This window comes from Gobio gobio, assembly GCF_949357685.1.
Source record: "Gobio gobio genome assembly, chromosome: 4".
Taxonomy (NCBI): domain Eukaryota; kingdom Metazoa; phylum Chordata; class Actinopteri; order Cypriniformes; family Gobionidae; genus Gobio; species Gobio gobio.
This window is the reverse complement of record NC_137100.1, coordinates 16,657,413-16,673,090: the sequence shown is the minus strand read 5'-3', so window position 1 is coordinate 16,673,090 and position 15,678 is coordinate 16,657,413. Positions and strand designations below refer to the sequence as shown.

Below are 15,678 nucleotides of genomic sequence, written 5' to 3'. Positions count from 1 at the left end.
TTAATTATACATTATGCATTACATTAACCTGTATATAGTATTTCTTAGTAGTCCTGTGGGAGGGTTAGGGTTAGTAGTTACTGATTAGTTAATTGTGAAGTACCTCATTCAACTGATCACTATTACTAACTAATTCGTTAATCAGAGTATCTTGAATGTTAATAGTGCGTTACTCATTTGTTCCTGTGTAGTTATTCAATAATGATGGAACTATTCTAAAGTGTTACTGAAAAATCTATTATTTATAGACTGCTTGTTAATAGCTCCAGACATAATTAATTGAATTTTAGTCTCATGGCACAGTCCAGATAATTTGGTCTTGGAAGAATTTGATATCATATGAGTTCACATTGAATTCCATCCATCTATCCATCTAATATCCAAACCGCTTGCCCTATAGGTTTGAAGTCATACTGGAATATTCCTTTTGAAATCCACTGTCAAAAGGAAGACTTTGGAATATTTGAGCACAGGATCATGTATTGAAACAGTAGGGCAGAGGTCTTCAACCCTGCTCCTGGAGACCAATACTGCATCTGAAATCACACACTGTCTCGTACAGTCCCGTTGCTGGCCATCTTGGTGCCTGGGTAATTCATTTATGGGGGGTTGGCGGCGCACAGTCTCTTCTCTTCTTCTTCGTGACTCTCTGGGGGGGGGGGTCTTCTTTTGGTGGCCATTCTGCACTTGGTGCTCTACGCGCAGCGCGTAATGCACGTGGTGGGAGCGGCGGTCTTGTAGATACTACATTTGGTTTGAAGTCCTATATAGTTGTGACCTATGATTTCATTAGGAACCTGCAGAAAACAAAAGAGACCTTCATTTCAAAGCTTTTTTCCAGATGTTCACAATTTAAAAAAAAAAAATGTCTAAGTGATTAGGTTTGGAAAAGCCTATTATTAACTGCTGATTATGGCCCTGGAAATGTTAATAAGAATGATTTAGCTTGGTAAGCTATTATATATAAATTATAATTAACTTCTTACTTATAGCCTACACTTAAAAATAAAGAAGCATAAGTGGGAAGTGTCAACAGTGTAATTATAACTACAGAAATTAATTACAGATGTAATTGCATGCATGTATTTTTTTTGTGTAAATACAATGTAAAAACATGTATGTAGTTTACAATAAGTGCATTGTATCAAACGATTAATTCAAATGTTAGTACATAGTATATGGCCACCTAATATAAAGTGGGTCCATATAACAACCCTTGTGAAACAGAAGCATACTTTTAAAAGGAGTAGCTATTAAAAGAATGTACTTCAGTGTGAACTAAATGTAATGTTTTCTAAGATTTTTAAACAAAAGTTTATTAAAACAATGATTTTGAATGCACTTTTTGAATGTAGTAAAACTTTTAATTTGACATAATTTATGATGATAAATACTATTTTTTTAAAGTACACTATAAATGCACATTTAATACAAGCACAATTCTTTTTCACAAGAGACGGTTCTGTTATAAAATTGTTGCTTATTATAACTGCTCTCATCTCTCAGATGATGGGGAATGTGAGGCCTGTCACGCTTCATGCGAATCCTGCTGGGGGAGAATGAAGAATCAATGCAACACATGTGTCAAAGGTACAACTTGTACAACTCAATGAAAAATATTATGGATGGAAAAATCTTTGGTTTGGATGCATGAAGGCTTGGATGAATGTAAATAAACATTATGTATGTGTGTTCCAGGTCGATATCTTACTGCAGATCAGATATGTGTGGCACGATGCCCGACGGGCAGCTTTGGCAGTAAGGAAAGTGGAAACTGTGTGACTTGCCCACAAGGTTGTGCCCAGTGCCAGGACGAGCAGCTCTGCACACGCTGCCAGTCAGCACGTAAAAGCCCTCTTTATTTGCAGACCGGCCAATGTGTGCGCAAGTGCACTAGGTTAGAACCATTAACACACATTTACAGTATATAATGCAGAGGTGAAAAGAGTACCTGAATACCATACAGATAACTTACAGTGAAAATTATCCATTACAAGTTACAAGTCACCAATAAAAGTACTTAAAGCTGCAGTCGTAAGTTTTACCTCTTTGTCGCCATCTCTGTTTGAACCCTAAAATTGCAGTTATTTGCAGAGTTTTTTACGTGGGTTGTGCATCGGCAGGGCTCCTCGGTACAGAAGAATCTAATGTTTTGAGGTGTATGTGTTGGTTGTCTACTGTATCAACGCACTAGTTGTCAACGATGATTGTCGTTTTGAACTTTCTGGATTACAAGCCGCCAGCAAAATGACCAGTTTAATTACATTCCAGCTGCTGTAAGAAGAGGCCACAAATGATCCGCCACCTGCAGCATCCACATATGCGATATAGCCTATTAGCCTTGACTTCTTTATGTATACAGACGTGAAGTAATGATGCAAAGATGGACGGCAGAAGCTCATATTTCCTACACTGTAAACCCGAATGTTCATATGAATTAAATAGATTAAGTAGTGTATACTCAAAGTTTTAGAAAAAGTTCTACTAACTTAATTATTTCAAGTTGGTGTAACATGGTCTTCCTTTTGAGTAATTTCAACTAATAATTTTTGATTAAATGGAACTTTTTTGTGAATAAGTAAGCATAAGTTAAAAACATAAATTAAGTACAACTTAATAGAATTAAGTAATTACATGCTAAGAATGATGAAGTCCTGTTATTTCTGTTGTTTCAAATAGAGATGATTTAAAAATAAACTTAATTTATATAGCACATGCTAAAATACAATAAAATCTCAGAGTGCTTAACCAAATAAGTAAAATCCATCATAACAAATAAATTACAACCATAGCCTATTAAAACAATTTAATTGGGGCAAACTGAAATGCGTTAGTGGAAGACAAAATGTATTTATTTTATTTATTTATTGTATTTTTATTGTCATCAGTTTAATGTAGCCTATAAACTAAACGATTTTTAAAACGTGTACATACGTTTTGTTCTCCGGTTTAACACATCACACAATAAGCACTTCTAACTCCTGCGAGACTTACTCACACACATGCATCAAGAATCAGCCTATGAATCTCAACAATGGTGACATGATTCATGCCGCAATGCATTCTGGGTGCATCATGCAAAACTCATCCATGGCTCCCATAATACATTGCGGCATGAAGCGTGTCACCATGGTTGAGATTCATAGGCTGATTCTTGATGTCTGTGTGTGAGTAAATCTCACAGGAGGTCAAAGTACTTAACATACAATCTATTTTATAACTTATTCAGCTTTTCTGATTGAAACCGTGCTGGTTCTCAGTTGCCTCAAAATTTTAAGTTTGGAGGTAAATGATTTTGAGTTGTAACAAGTCTATGTTTTTGAGTTATGGGTAATCAGAAGATTGATTGAAAAAACTAATAAATGTTATGTTCATGAAACATAAAAATTCTGAGTTTTCATGCTTGAAATGATTAAGTTCTCTTGAATTATTGCAATGAGAAAGATGAATAAATATTATGAGTAGCAGAAACTGAAAATGTTTGAGTTTGCTTAATCAGTAAATTTAAGTTAATTATAATTTAAAATTATATTTAAAATAAACTCCAAAAATATAAGTGATGATGTACTCAAATGTTTGAGTTTATGAACTTAAAAAAATTGTGGCAACTGATTGCCTCACTTTTTTTAAGTTCTGCTTACTTATTCGGGTTTACAGTGTACGGAAAGCTTCCAGTACCACTCAAATTATAACGCATTATTACAAGCTTACCGTTGTGAATCGGGCTAAGGTAAGGAGATCGTTTTGAACACTGGCTGGTTATGTACAAAAAATTGAGGGATAATTTTTAACCCAAAAAAAGTTACAGACTGCAGCTTTAAGTATTTGCCTTATACTGAATCTTGGCTCAAAGATGCACTAGTCTTCAACACCTAAGAGAGTGAAAAACAAGAAACACCTCAAACACCTCAAAATTGCAATAAATCAAGCTAGTGTAACACATTAGTGTTAAATCAAATCAATTACATTATTTACAATAATTACTTAAAACAAATTTACTGTATATGACCCCCCCCCCCCCCCCCCAAGATGGTACTCATATATGAATGTCACATTTCCAGTATGCATTTTCACAAAAAAACAACAATGTAAGGCAATTGTTGACAGCCTGCTGATAATGTGATACTATGGCTGATAATGTACCATAGTAGTTATATTGTATATTAATGTGCATGTCTGTTATTGTGTGTTCAGAGGGTACCCTGTGGGTCAGGTGTGTAAGAGCTGCGCATCTGGTTGTATGTCATGTGAGAAGAATGCAACACACTGTCTGAGCTGTGAGGAGACGCTACTGCTCCACAAACATGTGTGTGTGGCAAGCTGTCCGTCTGGACACACAGTGAGGAACGGGGAGTGTGTTTTTCAGTGTCAAGAGAGCTGTGTTATTTGCTCTGAGGAAAACTGTATAGGTGAGACAGAACATTTTCAAAAGTTTTCATGAACTAATCCTAAAATTATAGTAACACATGTTTTATTGATGTCATATTAGTCTTCTACTCAGAAAAACATATTTACAAGTTGAAGTTTTGCTCATCATGATAATTAAACTGAATGTTTATCATGATGAACTTTAAAATAAAATAAAAAATTCTAATTTCATTTAAAGCCTAAAATACAATCAGCAGAAGTAAAAAAAAACTAAACGTCACCATGACTAAGCTTCCGACAACACTTTCATTCTTTATTTAAAAAAAAAAAAAATGTTTCCTTGAAAGTCTGAGATAGAGTAGTTTGCAAGAGTGCGATTATAACACAATGAGGCTTTAAAAGTGGACTAGTGAGTAGGCTAGAATAGCGTAGTTCTAATTGCGTGGCGGGCCGCACAGTGGTCTCACAGCAAGGAGGTCCCTGGTTCGATTACACATACACTCTCAAAAAAAAGAGTACAAAATTTTACCTTTTAAGGTACAAGTGGCCGTCACTGGGGTGGTACCCTTAAGGGTAAATTTTTGTACCTCTAAGTCAGGGATAGACAAGTTCGGTCCTAGAGAGCTGATGTCCTGCAGAGTTTAGCTCCAACCCTACTAAGCCACCACAGTATAAAACGCATGGCTCCCAGCCTGCATTGCAGCATTAAGTATGTCACCATTGTTGAGATTCATATGCTGATTCTTGATATCTGTGTGCATCTAAACTTTTTTTCCCCTACAATGTATTTAAAAATCTAAATTTAGAATGCCTGATCTGTGGCAATAAAGCATTGTTGGTGAATATAATTTATTAATAGTTTTAGTCAGTGATGAGTTCAGTCATACATCTTTCTTCATGACAATTTTTGTTTATTTTGTTTAAACACCGATCGCCATAATGGGGACCAAACCTTTTCAATAAAACCAACATCTAAACCTCTGTTAATTCTCAATAAGAGCTTCTATAGATGTCTTTCAGGGATGGAGCCAAACTCTGCAGGACATCGGCTCACTAGGACCGAACTTGCCTGCTAATGGTTAATTGTAGGGGAAATTGTACCCTAATGCTGCGTTCACACCAAACGCGAATAGAGCGTCAAAATCGCGTCTACCGTGTCTAGTTTCACGCGCAAACATTTTGAATGCATGCAGTCCGCGGCGAATTGGACGCACATAGAAATCGAGCGTTTGAAGCGAAATTGACGCGCGTTCAAGGCACTCCAGGAGAAATATGTCATAAAACACCACTCTGCCTTTTTTCATTTTCATTAAAAATATATATTAAACATTAATCGCCACACAAATGTGGTCCAGGCAACTCCTACATTATCTTCACTGCATGTATATTTCAATATTAAAAAATTTAATTAAAAAATTTAGTTATGAAAGTATGAAACTTCTCTTTGCCATCAGTCGAAACGATTTGGCAGACAACAAATTATAGATTCATGAGAGCAAAGATCGCCCGTTAGATCCACACAAGACGAACCACTACAGGACATCAGAGCCAGCGGCAGATGGCAGAAGGACTGGCCGAGGAAAGGCTGCCCTCACCGGGGTTATGAGCGCTGAAGGCCGGTGATCGCCTGGATCTCACAACTCCAAAAACACAAGAATCTTTTTTTTAAATAGGCGCTCTCTTTATAAATAAACCACAGATTTGAGCTTTAAACAACTACATTCCCACCTGAAAAAGTCTTAAAACTACATTTTGTGACACAATAGTAGTATTTTTAATTTATGCAGGGTTTGTTATCACGTCACTTTACCACGTGACAGCAGCAAGCAGGCTCCTGATTGGTTAACGCGGCGCGAATTGACGCCAAAGTTCAAATTTTTCGACTCGGGCGTCAGACACGATTTCGCTTCAAACGCATGAATGCACAAAAGCACCACTCGCGTGTAACGAGCAGCTTTATCACTTTACTCAGGCGCTAATTACCCTCCTCCATCCCCAGCTCCTCCTGTCGTCCGGTCAGATTTTGGCTGATTCCCCTTTGAATCAGACTAATTTCTCGAATTATGTTGTAAATTAAAATATTGAACATTAATGATATCTGCAATACATTTATGTTGGTTCTGTTCTGTTTAACCTGGTTATCACTGCTCTCACTGCTTGCCCAGAACAGAACCATGCATGCCAATTCAAACTGTTTGCTAATTGTCAATCATCTTTGATGATAGTGGTCCTGACAGAACTAGCATGTTTGGAAATATTTAAACCATGCCACAGCTAGCCCCGCCCGCTCACCCCTATATCTCAATATATCTCTTACATTTTTCTGTCCTCTAACTCTAGAGTGTAAGGAAGACTTCTTCCTGCATGAGGGTCAGTGTATAGAGGTGTGTCCTGATGGATTTTTTGAGGACACGGATCAAGGCGCTTGCAAACGTTGCCACATGGATTGTTCATTATGTGATGGACCTGAATCGACCAACTGTGATGCATGTCTCAACCGTGACAGCACGCTGCACGATGGAGCATGTCTACCCCCCTGTCCCTCACATACTTACAGAGAAAGCCGGTCCGGGGAGTGCATGGGTAAGACTACATTACGTTCCTTACTGTTAGAACAATAATATGTATTATAAATGTATTAAAACCATAAAAGACAAAAAATCATATGGTAAAAACCTGTTAATTGGTTAACGGTAAGTTCCCGTACCATATGTGGTGAAAAACTGTAATATATCTAATGAGACATTTCAGATAATTTTACAGTAAAATATCGTTTTTACTGTAAATTTAAGTTAAATTCATAAAACGTATAATTTTCTATGCTGCAAAGTTCTGTTCTAAATTATTATTTTAGTACAGAAAATTCAAGAAATAAATAGCACTTTCAACTAATATGCGTAAAATGATGGCAACACTTCACAATAAGGTCTCATTTTAGTTAATGTATTAACTAGCATTAACAAACAATGAGCAATGTTTTTTTTCAATACAGTATTTATTCATGTTTGTTAAAATTGGTTAATAAAATTACAGCTGTTACTTGTTTGTTCATGTTAGTTCACTGTGCATTAACTAATCTTAACAAATACAACTTTTGATTTTAATAACATATTAGTAAGTATTAAAATAAACATTAACTAAGATTAATACATTCTATAGAAGTATTGTTCCTTCTTCATCCATGTTAACAAATAAAACCATATTGTAAAGTGTTACCAAAACGGGAACCACAAACAATTAAATTTAATTAAAATAAAATTACAATTAAGTTTATTGTTCATGATGTTGATGAAAGGTCTTTGTCTCTGTTCTGCAGTCTGTGAAAGTTCCTGTCTAACCTGTTCTGGTCCTCACGACACATCCTGTACGAGCTGCTCTGAGGGCCTGGCGATGGATGTCCATGGGCGCTGCGCCACACCAACCACCTGCCCCTCACATCACTACAGCAACCAGGATGGAGAATGTCACTTGTGTCACAAGTATTGCCATGAGTGCTCCGGCCCACATCCGGACCAGTGCCTCAGCTGCAACCAGAAACACTATCTACTCAGTGAGTTCATGCAATCAAAGCATGTTACTCTCTTGATTCGCAAGTGGAAGATGACTTTAGTGCAAAGAAATCAGAGAAATGGAGAAAGTTGTATCATGAGTGGTCCCTTATATCCGAAATCGAATGCATTTTCTAGATATTCAGGGTCAAAGTAGAGTCCTAGGTCCGTTCCTGAGACAGCCATTAAAGGGATAAATTACCCAAAAATGGAAATTCTGTCATTATTTACTCACCCTCAAGTTGTTCCAAACCTGGAACCCATCAATTGATTGGTTACCGAAATTCTTCAAAATATTTTCTTTTGTGTTCAGTAGAAGAAAGAAATTCATACAGGTTTGGAACAACACGAGGGTGTTAAATGATGACAGAATTTTCATCTTTGGGTGAACTATCCCTTTAAAAGTAAAATCTACAGCAGTTGTACTGCACCAAAATATTTCCAGGAATTAGCAACAATACATGTGAAATAAATATTAATGAATATTGTAAAGCAATTGAAAAACTGGAGTAATGATGCTCAGTTAAGCTTTGCATTCAAAGTAAAAAAAAATACAATAATACAATATATTTAAATTGAAATTTAAAGTGTAATGATATTTTACAGTATTCCTGAAAATTCCTTTATTTTTGCATTTGTATTAATATATGATATAGTATACATTACACATTGTGTTGTAGTAGTGTAAACTGGCTGAGTGTTACAAGTATATTATTTATAAGTATTCCTTTTGTCCAAATATTCAGAATATTAAAAATGCAGTTGTCACTGTTTCATGATGTTTGTTTTGTTGTTAATGGTAATGGTATATTATTGCCAACTTTAGGTTTAACAAAAATCTCAAATGTAGACATTTTAGCTTAGTTTCTTGCATGTTTGTTAGTATAGAATCAGCTGAATGTGTGCAGTTATTCCACAGATTCAAATATGATAATCATTTCCTAGACTCAAATATTTCACAAGTAAACAAGGATTCCTCTTCATCCACAGATGGCAGCTGTGTGAATGAGTGTCCAGAGGAATTCTTCAGAGGGGAAACACAGCGCTGTGAACCCTGTCATCCTAACTGCTTCAACTGCATGGGGCGGCACAGCTACGAGTGCCTGAGCTGCAGAGATCAACTCTACAGAGATGTCAAAGAATGTGTGGACACATGCCGCTCTGGGTAACTACAATACTGAATACTGGCATATAGCTAATGTTGCTTTATAAGCAGTGGTGAATAAAAAATCACTAATAGAGTATCAGAAGCTGGTGAATCTTTTTAAGTAGTAGACACTTGATGTGTCTTCCAGTGTTTTAGTGATAGACTGGTACATCACCCTGGCCGATTAATTGGACAGTATTTCATAATAGGTAACGCATTTATGCTTTCTGTTTTCAAATATTTTTGATTGAATCTTTCCAGTTACTATGCCTCAGCTGGCTCTAGGACGTGTGAGCGGTGTGATGAGAGCTGCGGAGAGTGTCTTCAGGCAGGATCCGAGGGGTGTATGAGCTGCAGAGAGGAGATGCTATTTATCAGGAAACAGGGGCGCTGTGTGTCCTCCTGTCCTGATGCGTACTACCACGACACACACCACAAAACATGTGAGGCCTGCCACCCCACCTGCAGAACATGCACAGGTATGGAACATCTTACAGATGTGACTAAATATTTCAGACAAACTAGAGGCCCTTTGAAAAAGAAATGCACTTGAAGGTGCACTGTGTAAATTTTAGCGAGATCTAGCGGTGAGGTTGCGAATTGCACCTGCCCACTGCTCACCCCTCCCTTTCGAAGCACATAGAGAAGCTACAGTGTCCGACACAGGACAAACATGTCGTCGTCTGAGACAGCAGAGAGTAGCTAGCGCTCTATAGAGCAGTTTGTCCATTCAACACTGTAGAAACATGAAGGCGCCAAAATTGTGACTTCACTGTAAAGGGAGCCGTGGTGTATGTAGATAGAAATGTCTCATTCTAAGGTAATAAAAACCTAACGGTTCATTGTGTAAGGTCTTTATACACCACTGAAAACATAGTTACTGTATGTATATTATTTTGCATTTCTGTCAATAGATCCTTATAAATATTACACACTGCACCTATACTGAAAGTACACCTGTAGTGTACGGCAAATCTTAAAAGTATATAAAAAAACTGTACTTGCAGATAATATAATATTAATCAAAGGCATCTTTAATTAAAGTAAATACACTTTCATTACTTTCTTAACACACAATTGTACATAGTACAAATCTTATAAAATGCACTTTGTAATAATGCCTTATTAAAAGTTTTACTTGAAAGTACATTACTTTCAAGTACATTTTAAATAATTGTTTTGGCATGCTTTGAGAAGTACACTTATTTTGATGTACTGACTAACATACTTAAGCACTTTTCATTTGAACTGTAGTGTGTTATTCAATGTTACATTTAAAGTAAATATATCTTGCACTAAATTGCAACTTCATCATTACAAATGAGTATTTTCAAATATATTTAAATACATGACTTACAATAGAAACATTCAAAAGAAACATTATTACATTTTAATTTAGCATAAATGCTTGTCAGTACATTCAACTGTACACTTTAGCCAAATTAAATTATGAAGTAATTATGAAATTGCATATAAAGATGTACTTAAGGCCTACTTAAGTATATAACAAGAAACTTTGCATTTAACAGAAATTTAAACTATAAAAGTTTAATTGAATTGCAATTAACATGCAATTTTAACAATAATTGAATTCTTGAATGACAACTGAATGTAAAGTATATTATTTCTGTAATAACTACTCTTTTTTTTTTTAAAGTATGCCTCACACCATACTCACAAACTCAAAGCAAAAGAGCAATGTTTTGAAATCAACACAGAGCCACGTGTTTCTTTCTTCAACTTGTTAATGGCATAATGCTTATGTACCTGTGATATGAGAAAGCATTTTAACAAATCAATTTCACCACATAAAATTCTTATATTTAACCATGAATTATTAAATAATATAAACCTAAAATTCTAGGATGTCCTTTTGATTGACAGGCAAGAGTGTGGAGGAATGTGACTCATGTCACCCAGGTTATACACTCACGAACGGGGCTTGCGAGTCGCCCTGCATCACAGGAGAATACGCTAAGTCTGAGGTAAACTTCTGTTCTAGTGCAGTCTAACACACATTTTACTTTAATATTTTTTTGAATGTGGTCACCTGATAGCTCTTGTGATCTCTCTACAGGAGCAGGGCTATATCTGTGAATCATGTGATACATCCTGTTTGGAATGTAAAGGTCCTGGGCATCATAACTGCACCATCTGTCCAGCACAGTTCATCCTGACAGCAGGGGGGCGCTGTCTACCCTGCTGCACCAACACAGAACAGGAAGACACAGCCACAGTTCAGCAAGAGTGCTGTAACTGCACTGAGACTAGAGGTATTTGGACTTAAAGGTGTCATTTCAAAATATTACCTGTACTAAGACACATCGTGCTCCGACTAGTAGCGTAAAGGGATTTCTGGCTGCATTATTGTCAATGGACGAACGGCAGTTTTGAGAAGAAAATTAAACTAATTTAGTTGAAATTAACAGTAAACTTCAATATTTAAAACTGTTTATTTTGACTTACATGATACCCTGCTATGTATGTCATCTATTTTTTTATTGTGTTATTAACATTATCTTAGAGGCGCGATCATCCGCGCTGCCGGTGCTGCCTGTTATGAGATTAATAAGAGGCGTGCAGCTCAAGTTACTGCCAGAGGATTTTGTTTATTTTTGCATTATATTACCACCCGTATTGTCTACTACAGTATAATGCTATTCAATCATTGCACTCAAACACTGAGGATATAACTCGTTTACAATGATAAAAGCAGATATTTTTGAATAATCGCCTATGGGCTGGAAATGTTCCTTTATTTAACCTCCTTAGCTCTGGTTGGCCTACCCAAATTGAAAAGCTTCCCATACCCACATACAGTGCTCGAAATACACCCTTTTGGTGTCATTTTACAGAAAACTCTTTAAAGTTACACTGCTAAAAGTGATAAACATTTAAGTATATGTTGTCTGAGCTGTAATAACTAGAGCACAGAGCACATCATAGGCTATATACATTTCCAAAAATGAATTTATAACCAATTGGGGTGGGGGTGGGTTATTACAGCTCAGACAACATATACTTACATGTTTATTACTTTTAGCAGTGTTTTACGTAACTTCAAAGAGTTTCCTGTAAAATGACACCAAAATTGTATGTGGGTATGGGAATCTTGGTCCCAGAGTAATTTAGTGTAAATAAGTTACTTTGTGTAAAAAAAATGCCAAAGTGATGTATATTTCCAGAAAGTAGCTCCTCCACAGACAACTAAAATTTAAAGTATACTCGATGATGACATTTCATATCAGGGTCCTTGGAATTTAAGAGGTTAAACAACCTACATTTGTTCTAATTATTGATGATTGCATCATAAAGTAAGTGCATGAAAAAATGTGAACATTATTGTTTAATATAAGTTTCCCCCAAACCTTTAAATTATCTGCCCCCCCCCCCCCCCCCCATTGACATAGACGTAATTAACATTTTAAGATTTGTATAATTCTAATGCTGTGATATGTCATTTGTATTGTATTTTTGCTGTTCTGCAATAAAATAAGGCGATCAGAATCTGAAATATTGCGCATACACATACAATGGCTTGAGTGCTCCCCTTAAAGCACGAAATATACGTCTGAATATTATGACACTTTTTTCTTTGTTTCACAATACTCAATTAATGACTGTAAACTGAGGTTGGTGTATTTAGAATAAGTTCCTGTGCTGATTATTTTGTTATTTATTACATAAATAATTCACAACAGTCCTCTGCTATGTGCGCAGCCATTGATACAGGCAGCATCGGAGGTTTTTTACGCTCCTATATAAAGCTTCCACTTTTCGAACGCGGAAGTGGGATAAAGGCCTATTCCAGGTGGTGCATTATTTTCAAATGTGATAAAGCACTAACGATTTGCACCACTCACTGGACATTTCATTTCCACTGCCACGATACGTAACAATAAATGTAATAAAACCCTGCCAGATTCACATTGATCAGATGAAACTGAACACGCTTTTAGTGTCCTAACCGGACATTTCACTTTGAAAGTGCCGCAAAACGTGCAAGAAGTAACATAATATTTAGCAGAAATGGTATTACAGTTATGTTTTTCCAGTTTTCGTTTGAGGGTGAAATGTGTCTTTAATACTAAAATAGGTAGTAACTTAAAAATAGTTGTCCTGACTTCAAACTTCAATTGTTAAAAACAATATTTTATCTCTGTTGAAGGTGAGTGTGTCCTTAGCACCAACTTTGCCTTTCGTAACCATGAGGAAGACGAGTACACAGGAAATCTGCCAGTCTTCATCACTACCTCCATCCTGCTTGTCTTTGCCTCGATCGCTGTAATCATCCTGATTAAACGCTCTCTTTCCAAACGACCCATGCCAGATACCGCTGTCCCACGTGGGTATGAAAAACTGGGCCATGGTGGCGCCAGAGACAGCTTCTACAGAGGCACATCATCATCCACCTCCGCCTACAGTGGTCAAGCAAGCTCTAGTTCTGGACTTTTCCGTGAGTCACAGCTAGTGGACCTTGGTAATCAGAAGGGGAGTCGGGATGATGACGATGAAGATGACGAAGATGAAGATATTGTGTACATGGGGCAGGATGGCACTGTGTATCGCAAATTCAGATACGGGCAACTGGGAGACGAGCAGGAGGATGAGTTAGAATATGACGATGAGAGCTACAACTACCGATAACACCTTCATCTGTTTAAACAGAAGTTTATGCTGCAGGGTTACTAAAAATTGTCACTTAGAATGCAAAAACAACATTGTGTTTGAAAATTATATATATAAAAAAGGTTCTGTAGAGTTCAGCAAAGTTGTGAACTCATATGTGAATAGTAATGCATTGATGACAATCACAAATTGTAGTTTAAGATTTTATGCTGTAGTTGGTCCTCTCAGCTTGTCTTTTTTAACCTCTTTCATTTTTCATCTTTTATGAAGACAGCTGAGAGTTGTTGTTTTTTTCTTTGTTTGTTTGTTCTGCCTGTGTGAGTGATTTTTTTGGAATGTGTGCATTATGTCAGCAGTGCTTTTGCTAGTAGCAGAAGTAAAAATGAGCAGTTTTTCCTCTTAGGACTTTCTTCTGGTAATTTTTCTTTGTTGTGAAAGTGTGTCAATTGTAAATTTTAATAAAAGTATAACAATGTAATGTGTTTATTTCCTATTCCAAGTATAGTCAATAATTGTTTACCTACTATATTTCAATTATTCAATTTGATTATACTTCTGCACTAAGATGTTGATTGTCTCTCCAGTTACAGTTGTGCCTTCATCAAAATAATGATAATACCGAACTATTAAAAAAACTATTGAACCGAATTTTATGATGCTTTGCATCATTTACTAATCAAATAATATCAGAGGAAATATTTATATTTGTATGTGATTGACAAATTGCACCGTAAGAAAAATAATTCCATAGAAAAAAAAAAGGTAGTGGTAATTTTCTGCCACAACATTATTGTCACAAAATCCAGGATGAGAAAGAAGACGAGGTATTAGCGTAGCGGATCTAATTGCAGCGATACTGTTTTAAACAAAACAAAAGAGAACAATCCACGAACAGAATAACGACAATGTTACAGTGTGCAAAGTACAGTCAACTCCAGACAAAGAACAACTGAAACTGAGGACTATTTATACTGAACAAAGTAATCATTTAAATAAGGAACAGGTGTGTGAAATCAATTAAACAATGAAGAACCACAACAACCAATGAAAACAGCAACTGAACATGACAATACAAAGAGACCAGGTGACAACAGAGGACCAGCAGACCAAGGCGGAGCTGCGATGACCACCGGCTGAGGTGGTCATCGCAGGATGACCACCTCAGGACCAAGACAAAGGGATGGAGGAGACTGGCAGAGCCATAGGGGTGGAGGGACAAGGCACAGAAGTGTGGCGGAGGCAGAGCGATTCTTGACCAAGGTGGAGCCAAGGGATCGAGGATAAACGAGGTTACAGGCTCAGGCTCCACTGTAGGCATTGGCTCTGGCTCAGGGTCAGTGGCGGGCATAAGCTCTAGCTCTGGGTCTATAGAGAGATCAGGCTTATTTTCAACAGGGGACTCAACAGATCATCCTCTCTTACCAATGGTAAAGGTGATCTATTTTGAAGAAGCACCCAGGCTTATTTTCAACAGGGGACTCAACAGATCATCCTCTCTTACCAATGGTAAAGGTGATCTATTTTGAAGAAGCACCCAGGCTGCATACTCCATAAATGTCCCTTGACCATTTCTGAGCAGGCGAGCCTTTATATGGGATTTAGTTCTGCCCAGAAGAACACACAGTAGATTACGAGATGGACCAGATCTAAAAATAAAAATAAACGAATTGTGTGCTCCTCGAGGGAGCGATCCCCATTGGCGGGGATGAGGATCTAAATTGCAAAACAACAACTGAACGTGACAATTATACTTTTACACATTAACACTAAAAGACAACACAATGCGATGCGTAATTCAAAATATGGTTAAAACACCATCTTCCTATAAACACTGGGCTAGCCTACCCGAACAGAGTGTGGGCATCTGAAAACGTCTTAGTTACGCATGTAACCCTCGTTCCCTCCAGGAGGGAACGGATTTAGTTCTGCCCAGCGGAGACGTACATCAGAAGACGTAAATCACGGAGACGTACATCAGAATGTGAA

The 15,678-nt window shown here is 36.9% G+C and overlaps 1 protein-coding gene across 1 annotated transcript in view; it reads left to right on the top strand.

The window, feature by feature from the left end:
* The window catches only part of pcsk5a (proprotein convertase subtilisin/kexin type 5a), a gene marked incomplete at both ends in the record, with an annotated part of 57,946 nt that extends 44,236 nt beyond the window's left edge, over nucleotides 1-13,710 (top strand). Inside the window, 10 exons of the mRNA XM_079814519.1 lie at nucleotides 1,507-1,590; nucleotides 1,699-1,897; nucleotides 4,195-4,409; nucleotides 6,709-6,951; nucleotides 7,685-7,918; nucleotides 8,907-9,081; nucleotides 9,325-9,542; nucleotides 10,948-11,048; nucleotides 11,141-11,336; nucleotides 13,232-13,710. Of these exons, the coding sequence (XP_079670645.1) occupies nucleotides 1,507-1,590; nucleotides 1,699-1,897; nucleotides 4,195-4,409; nucleotides 6,709-6,951; nucleotides 7,685-7,918; nucleotides 8,907-9,081; nucleotides 9,325-9,542; nucleotides 10,948-11,048; nucleotides 11,141-11,336; nucleotides 13,232-13,710 (2,144 nt within the window). The remainder of the gene's footprint in view (nucleotides 1-1,506; nucleotides 1,591-1,698; nucleotides 1,898-4,194; nucleotides 4,410-6,708; nucleotides 6,952-7,684; nucleotides 7,919-8,906; nucleotides 9,082-9,324; nucleotides 9,543-10,947; nucleotides 11,049-11,140; nucleotides 11,337-13,231) is intronic.
* Nucleotides 13,711-15,678: the final 1,968 nt, after the last annotated feature.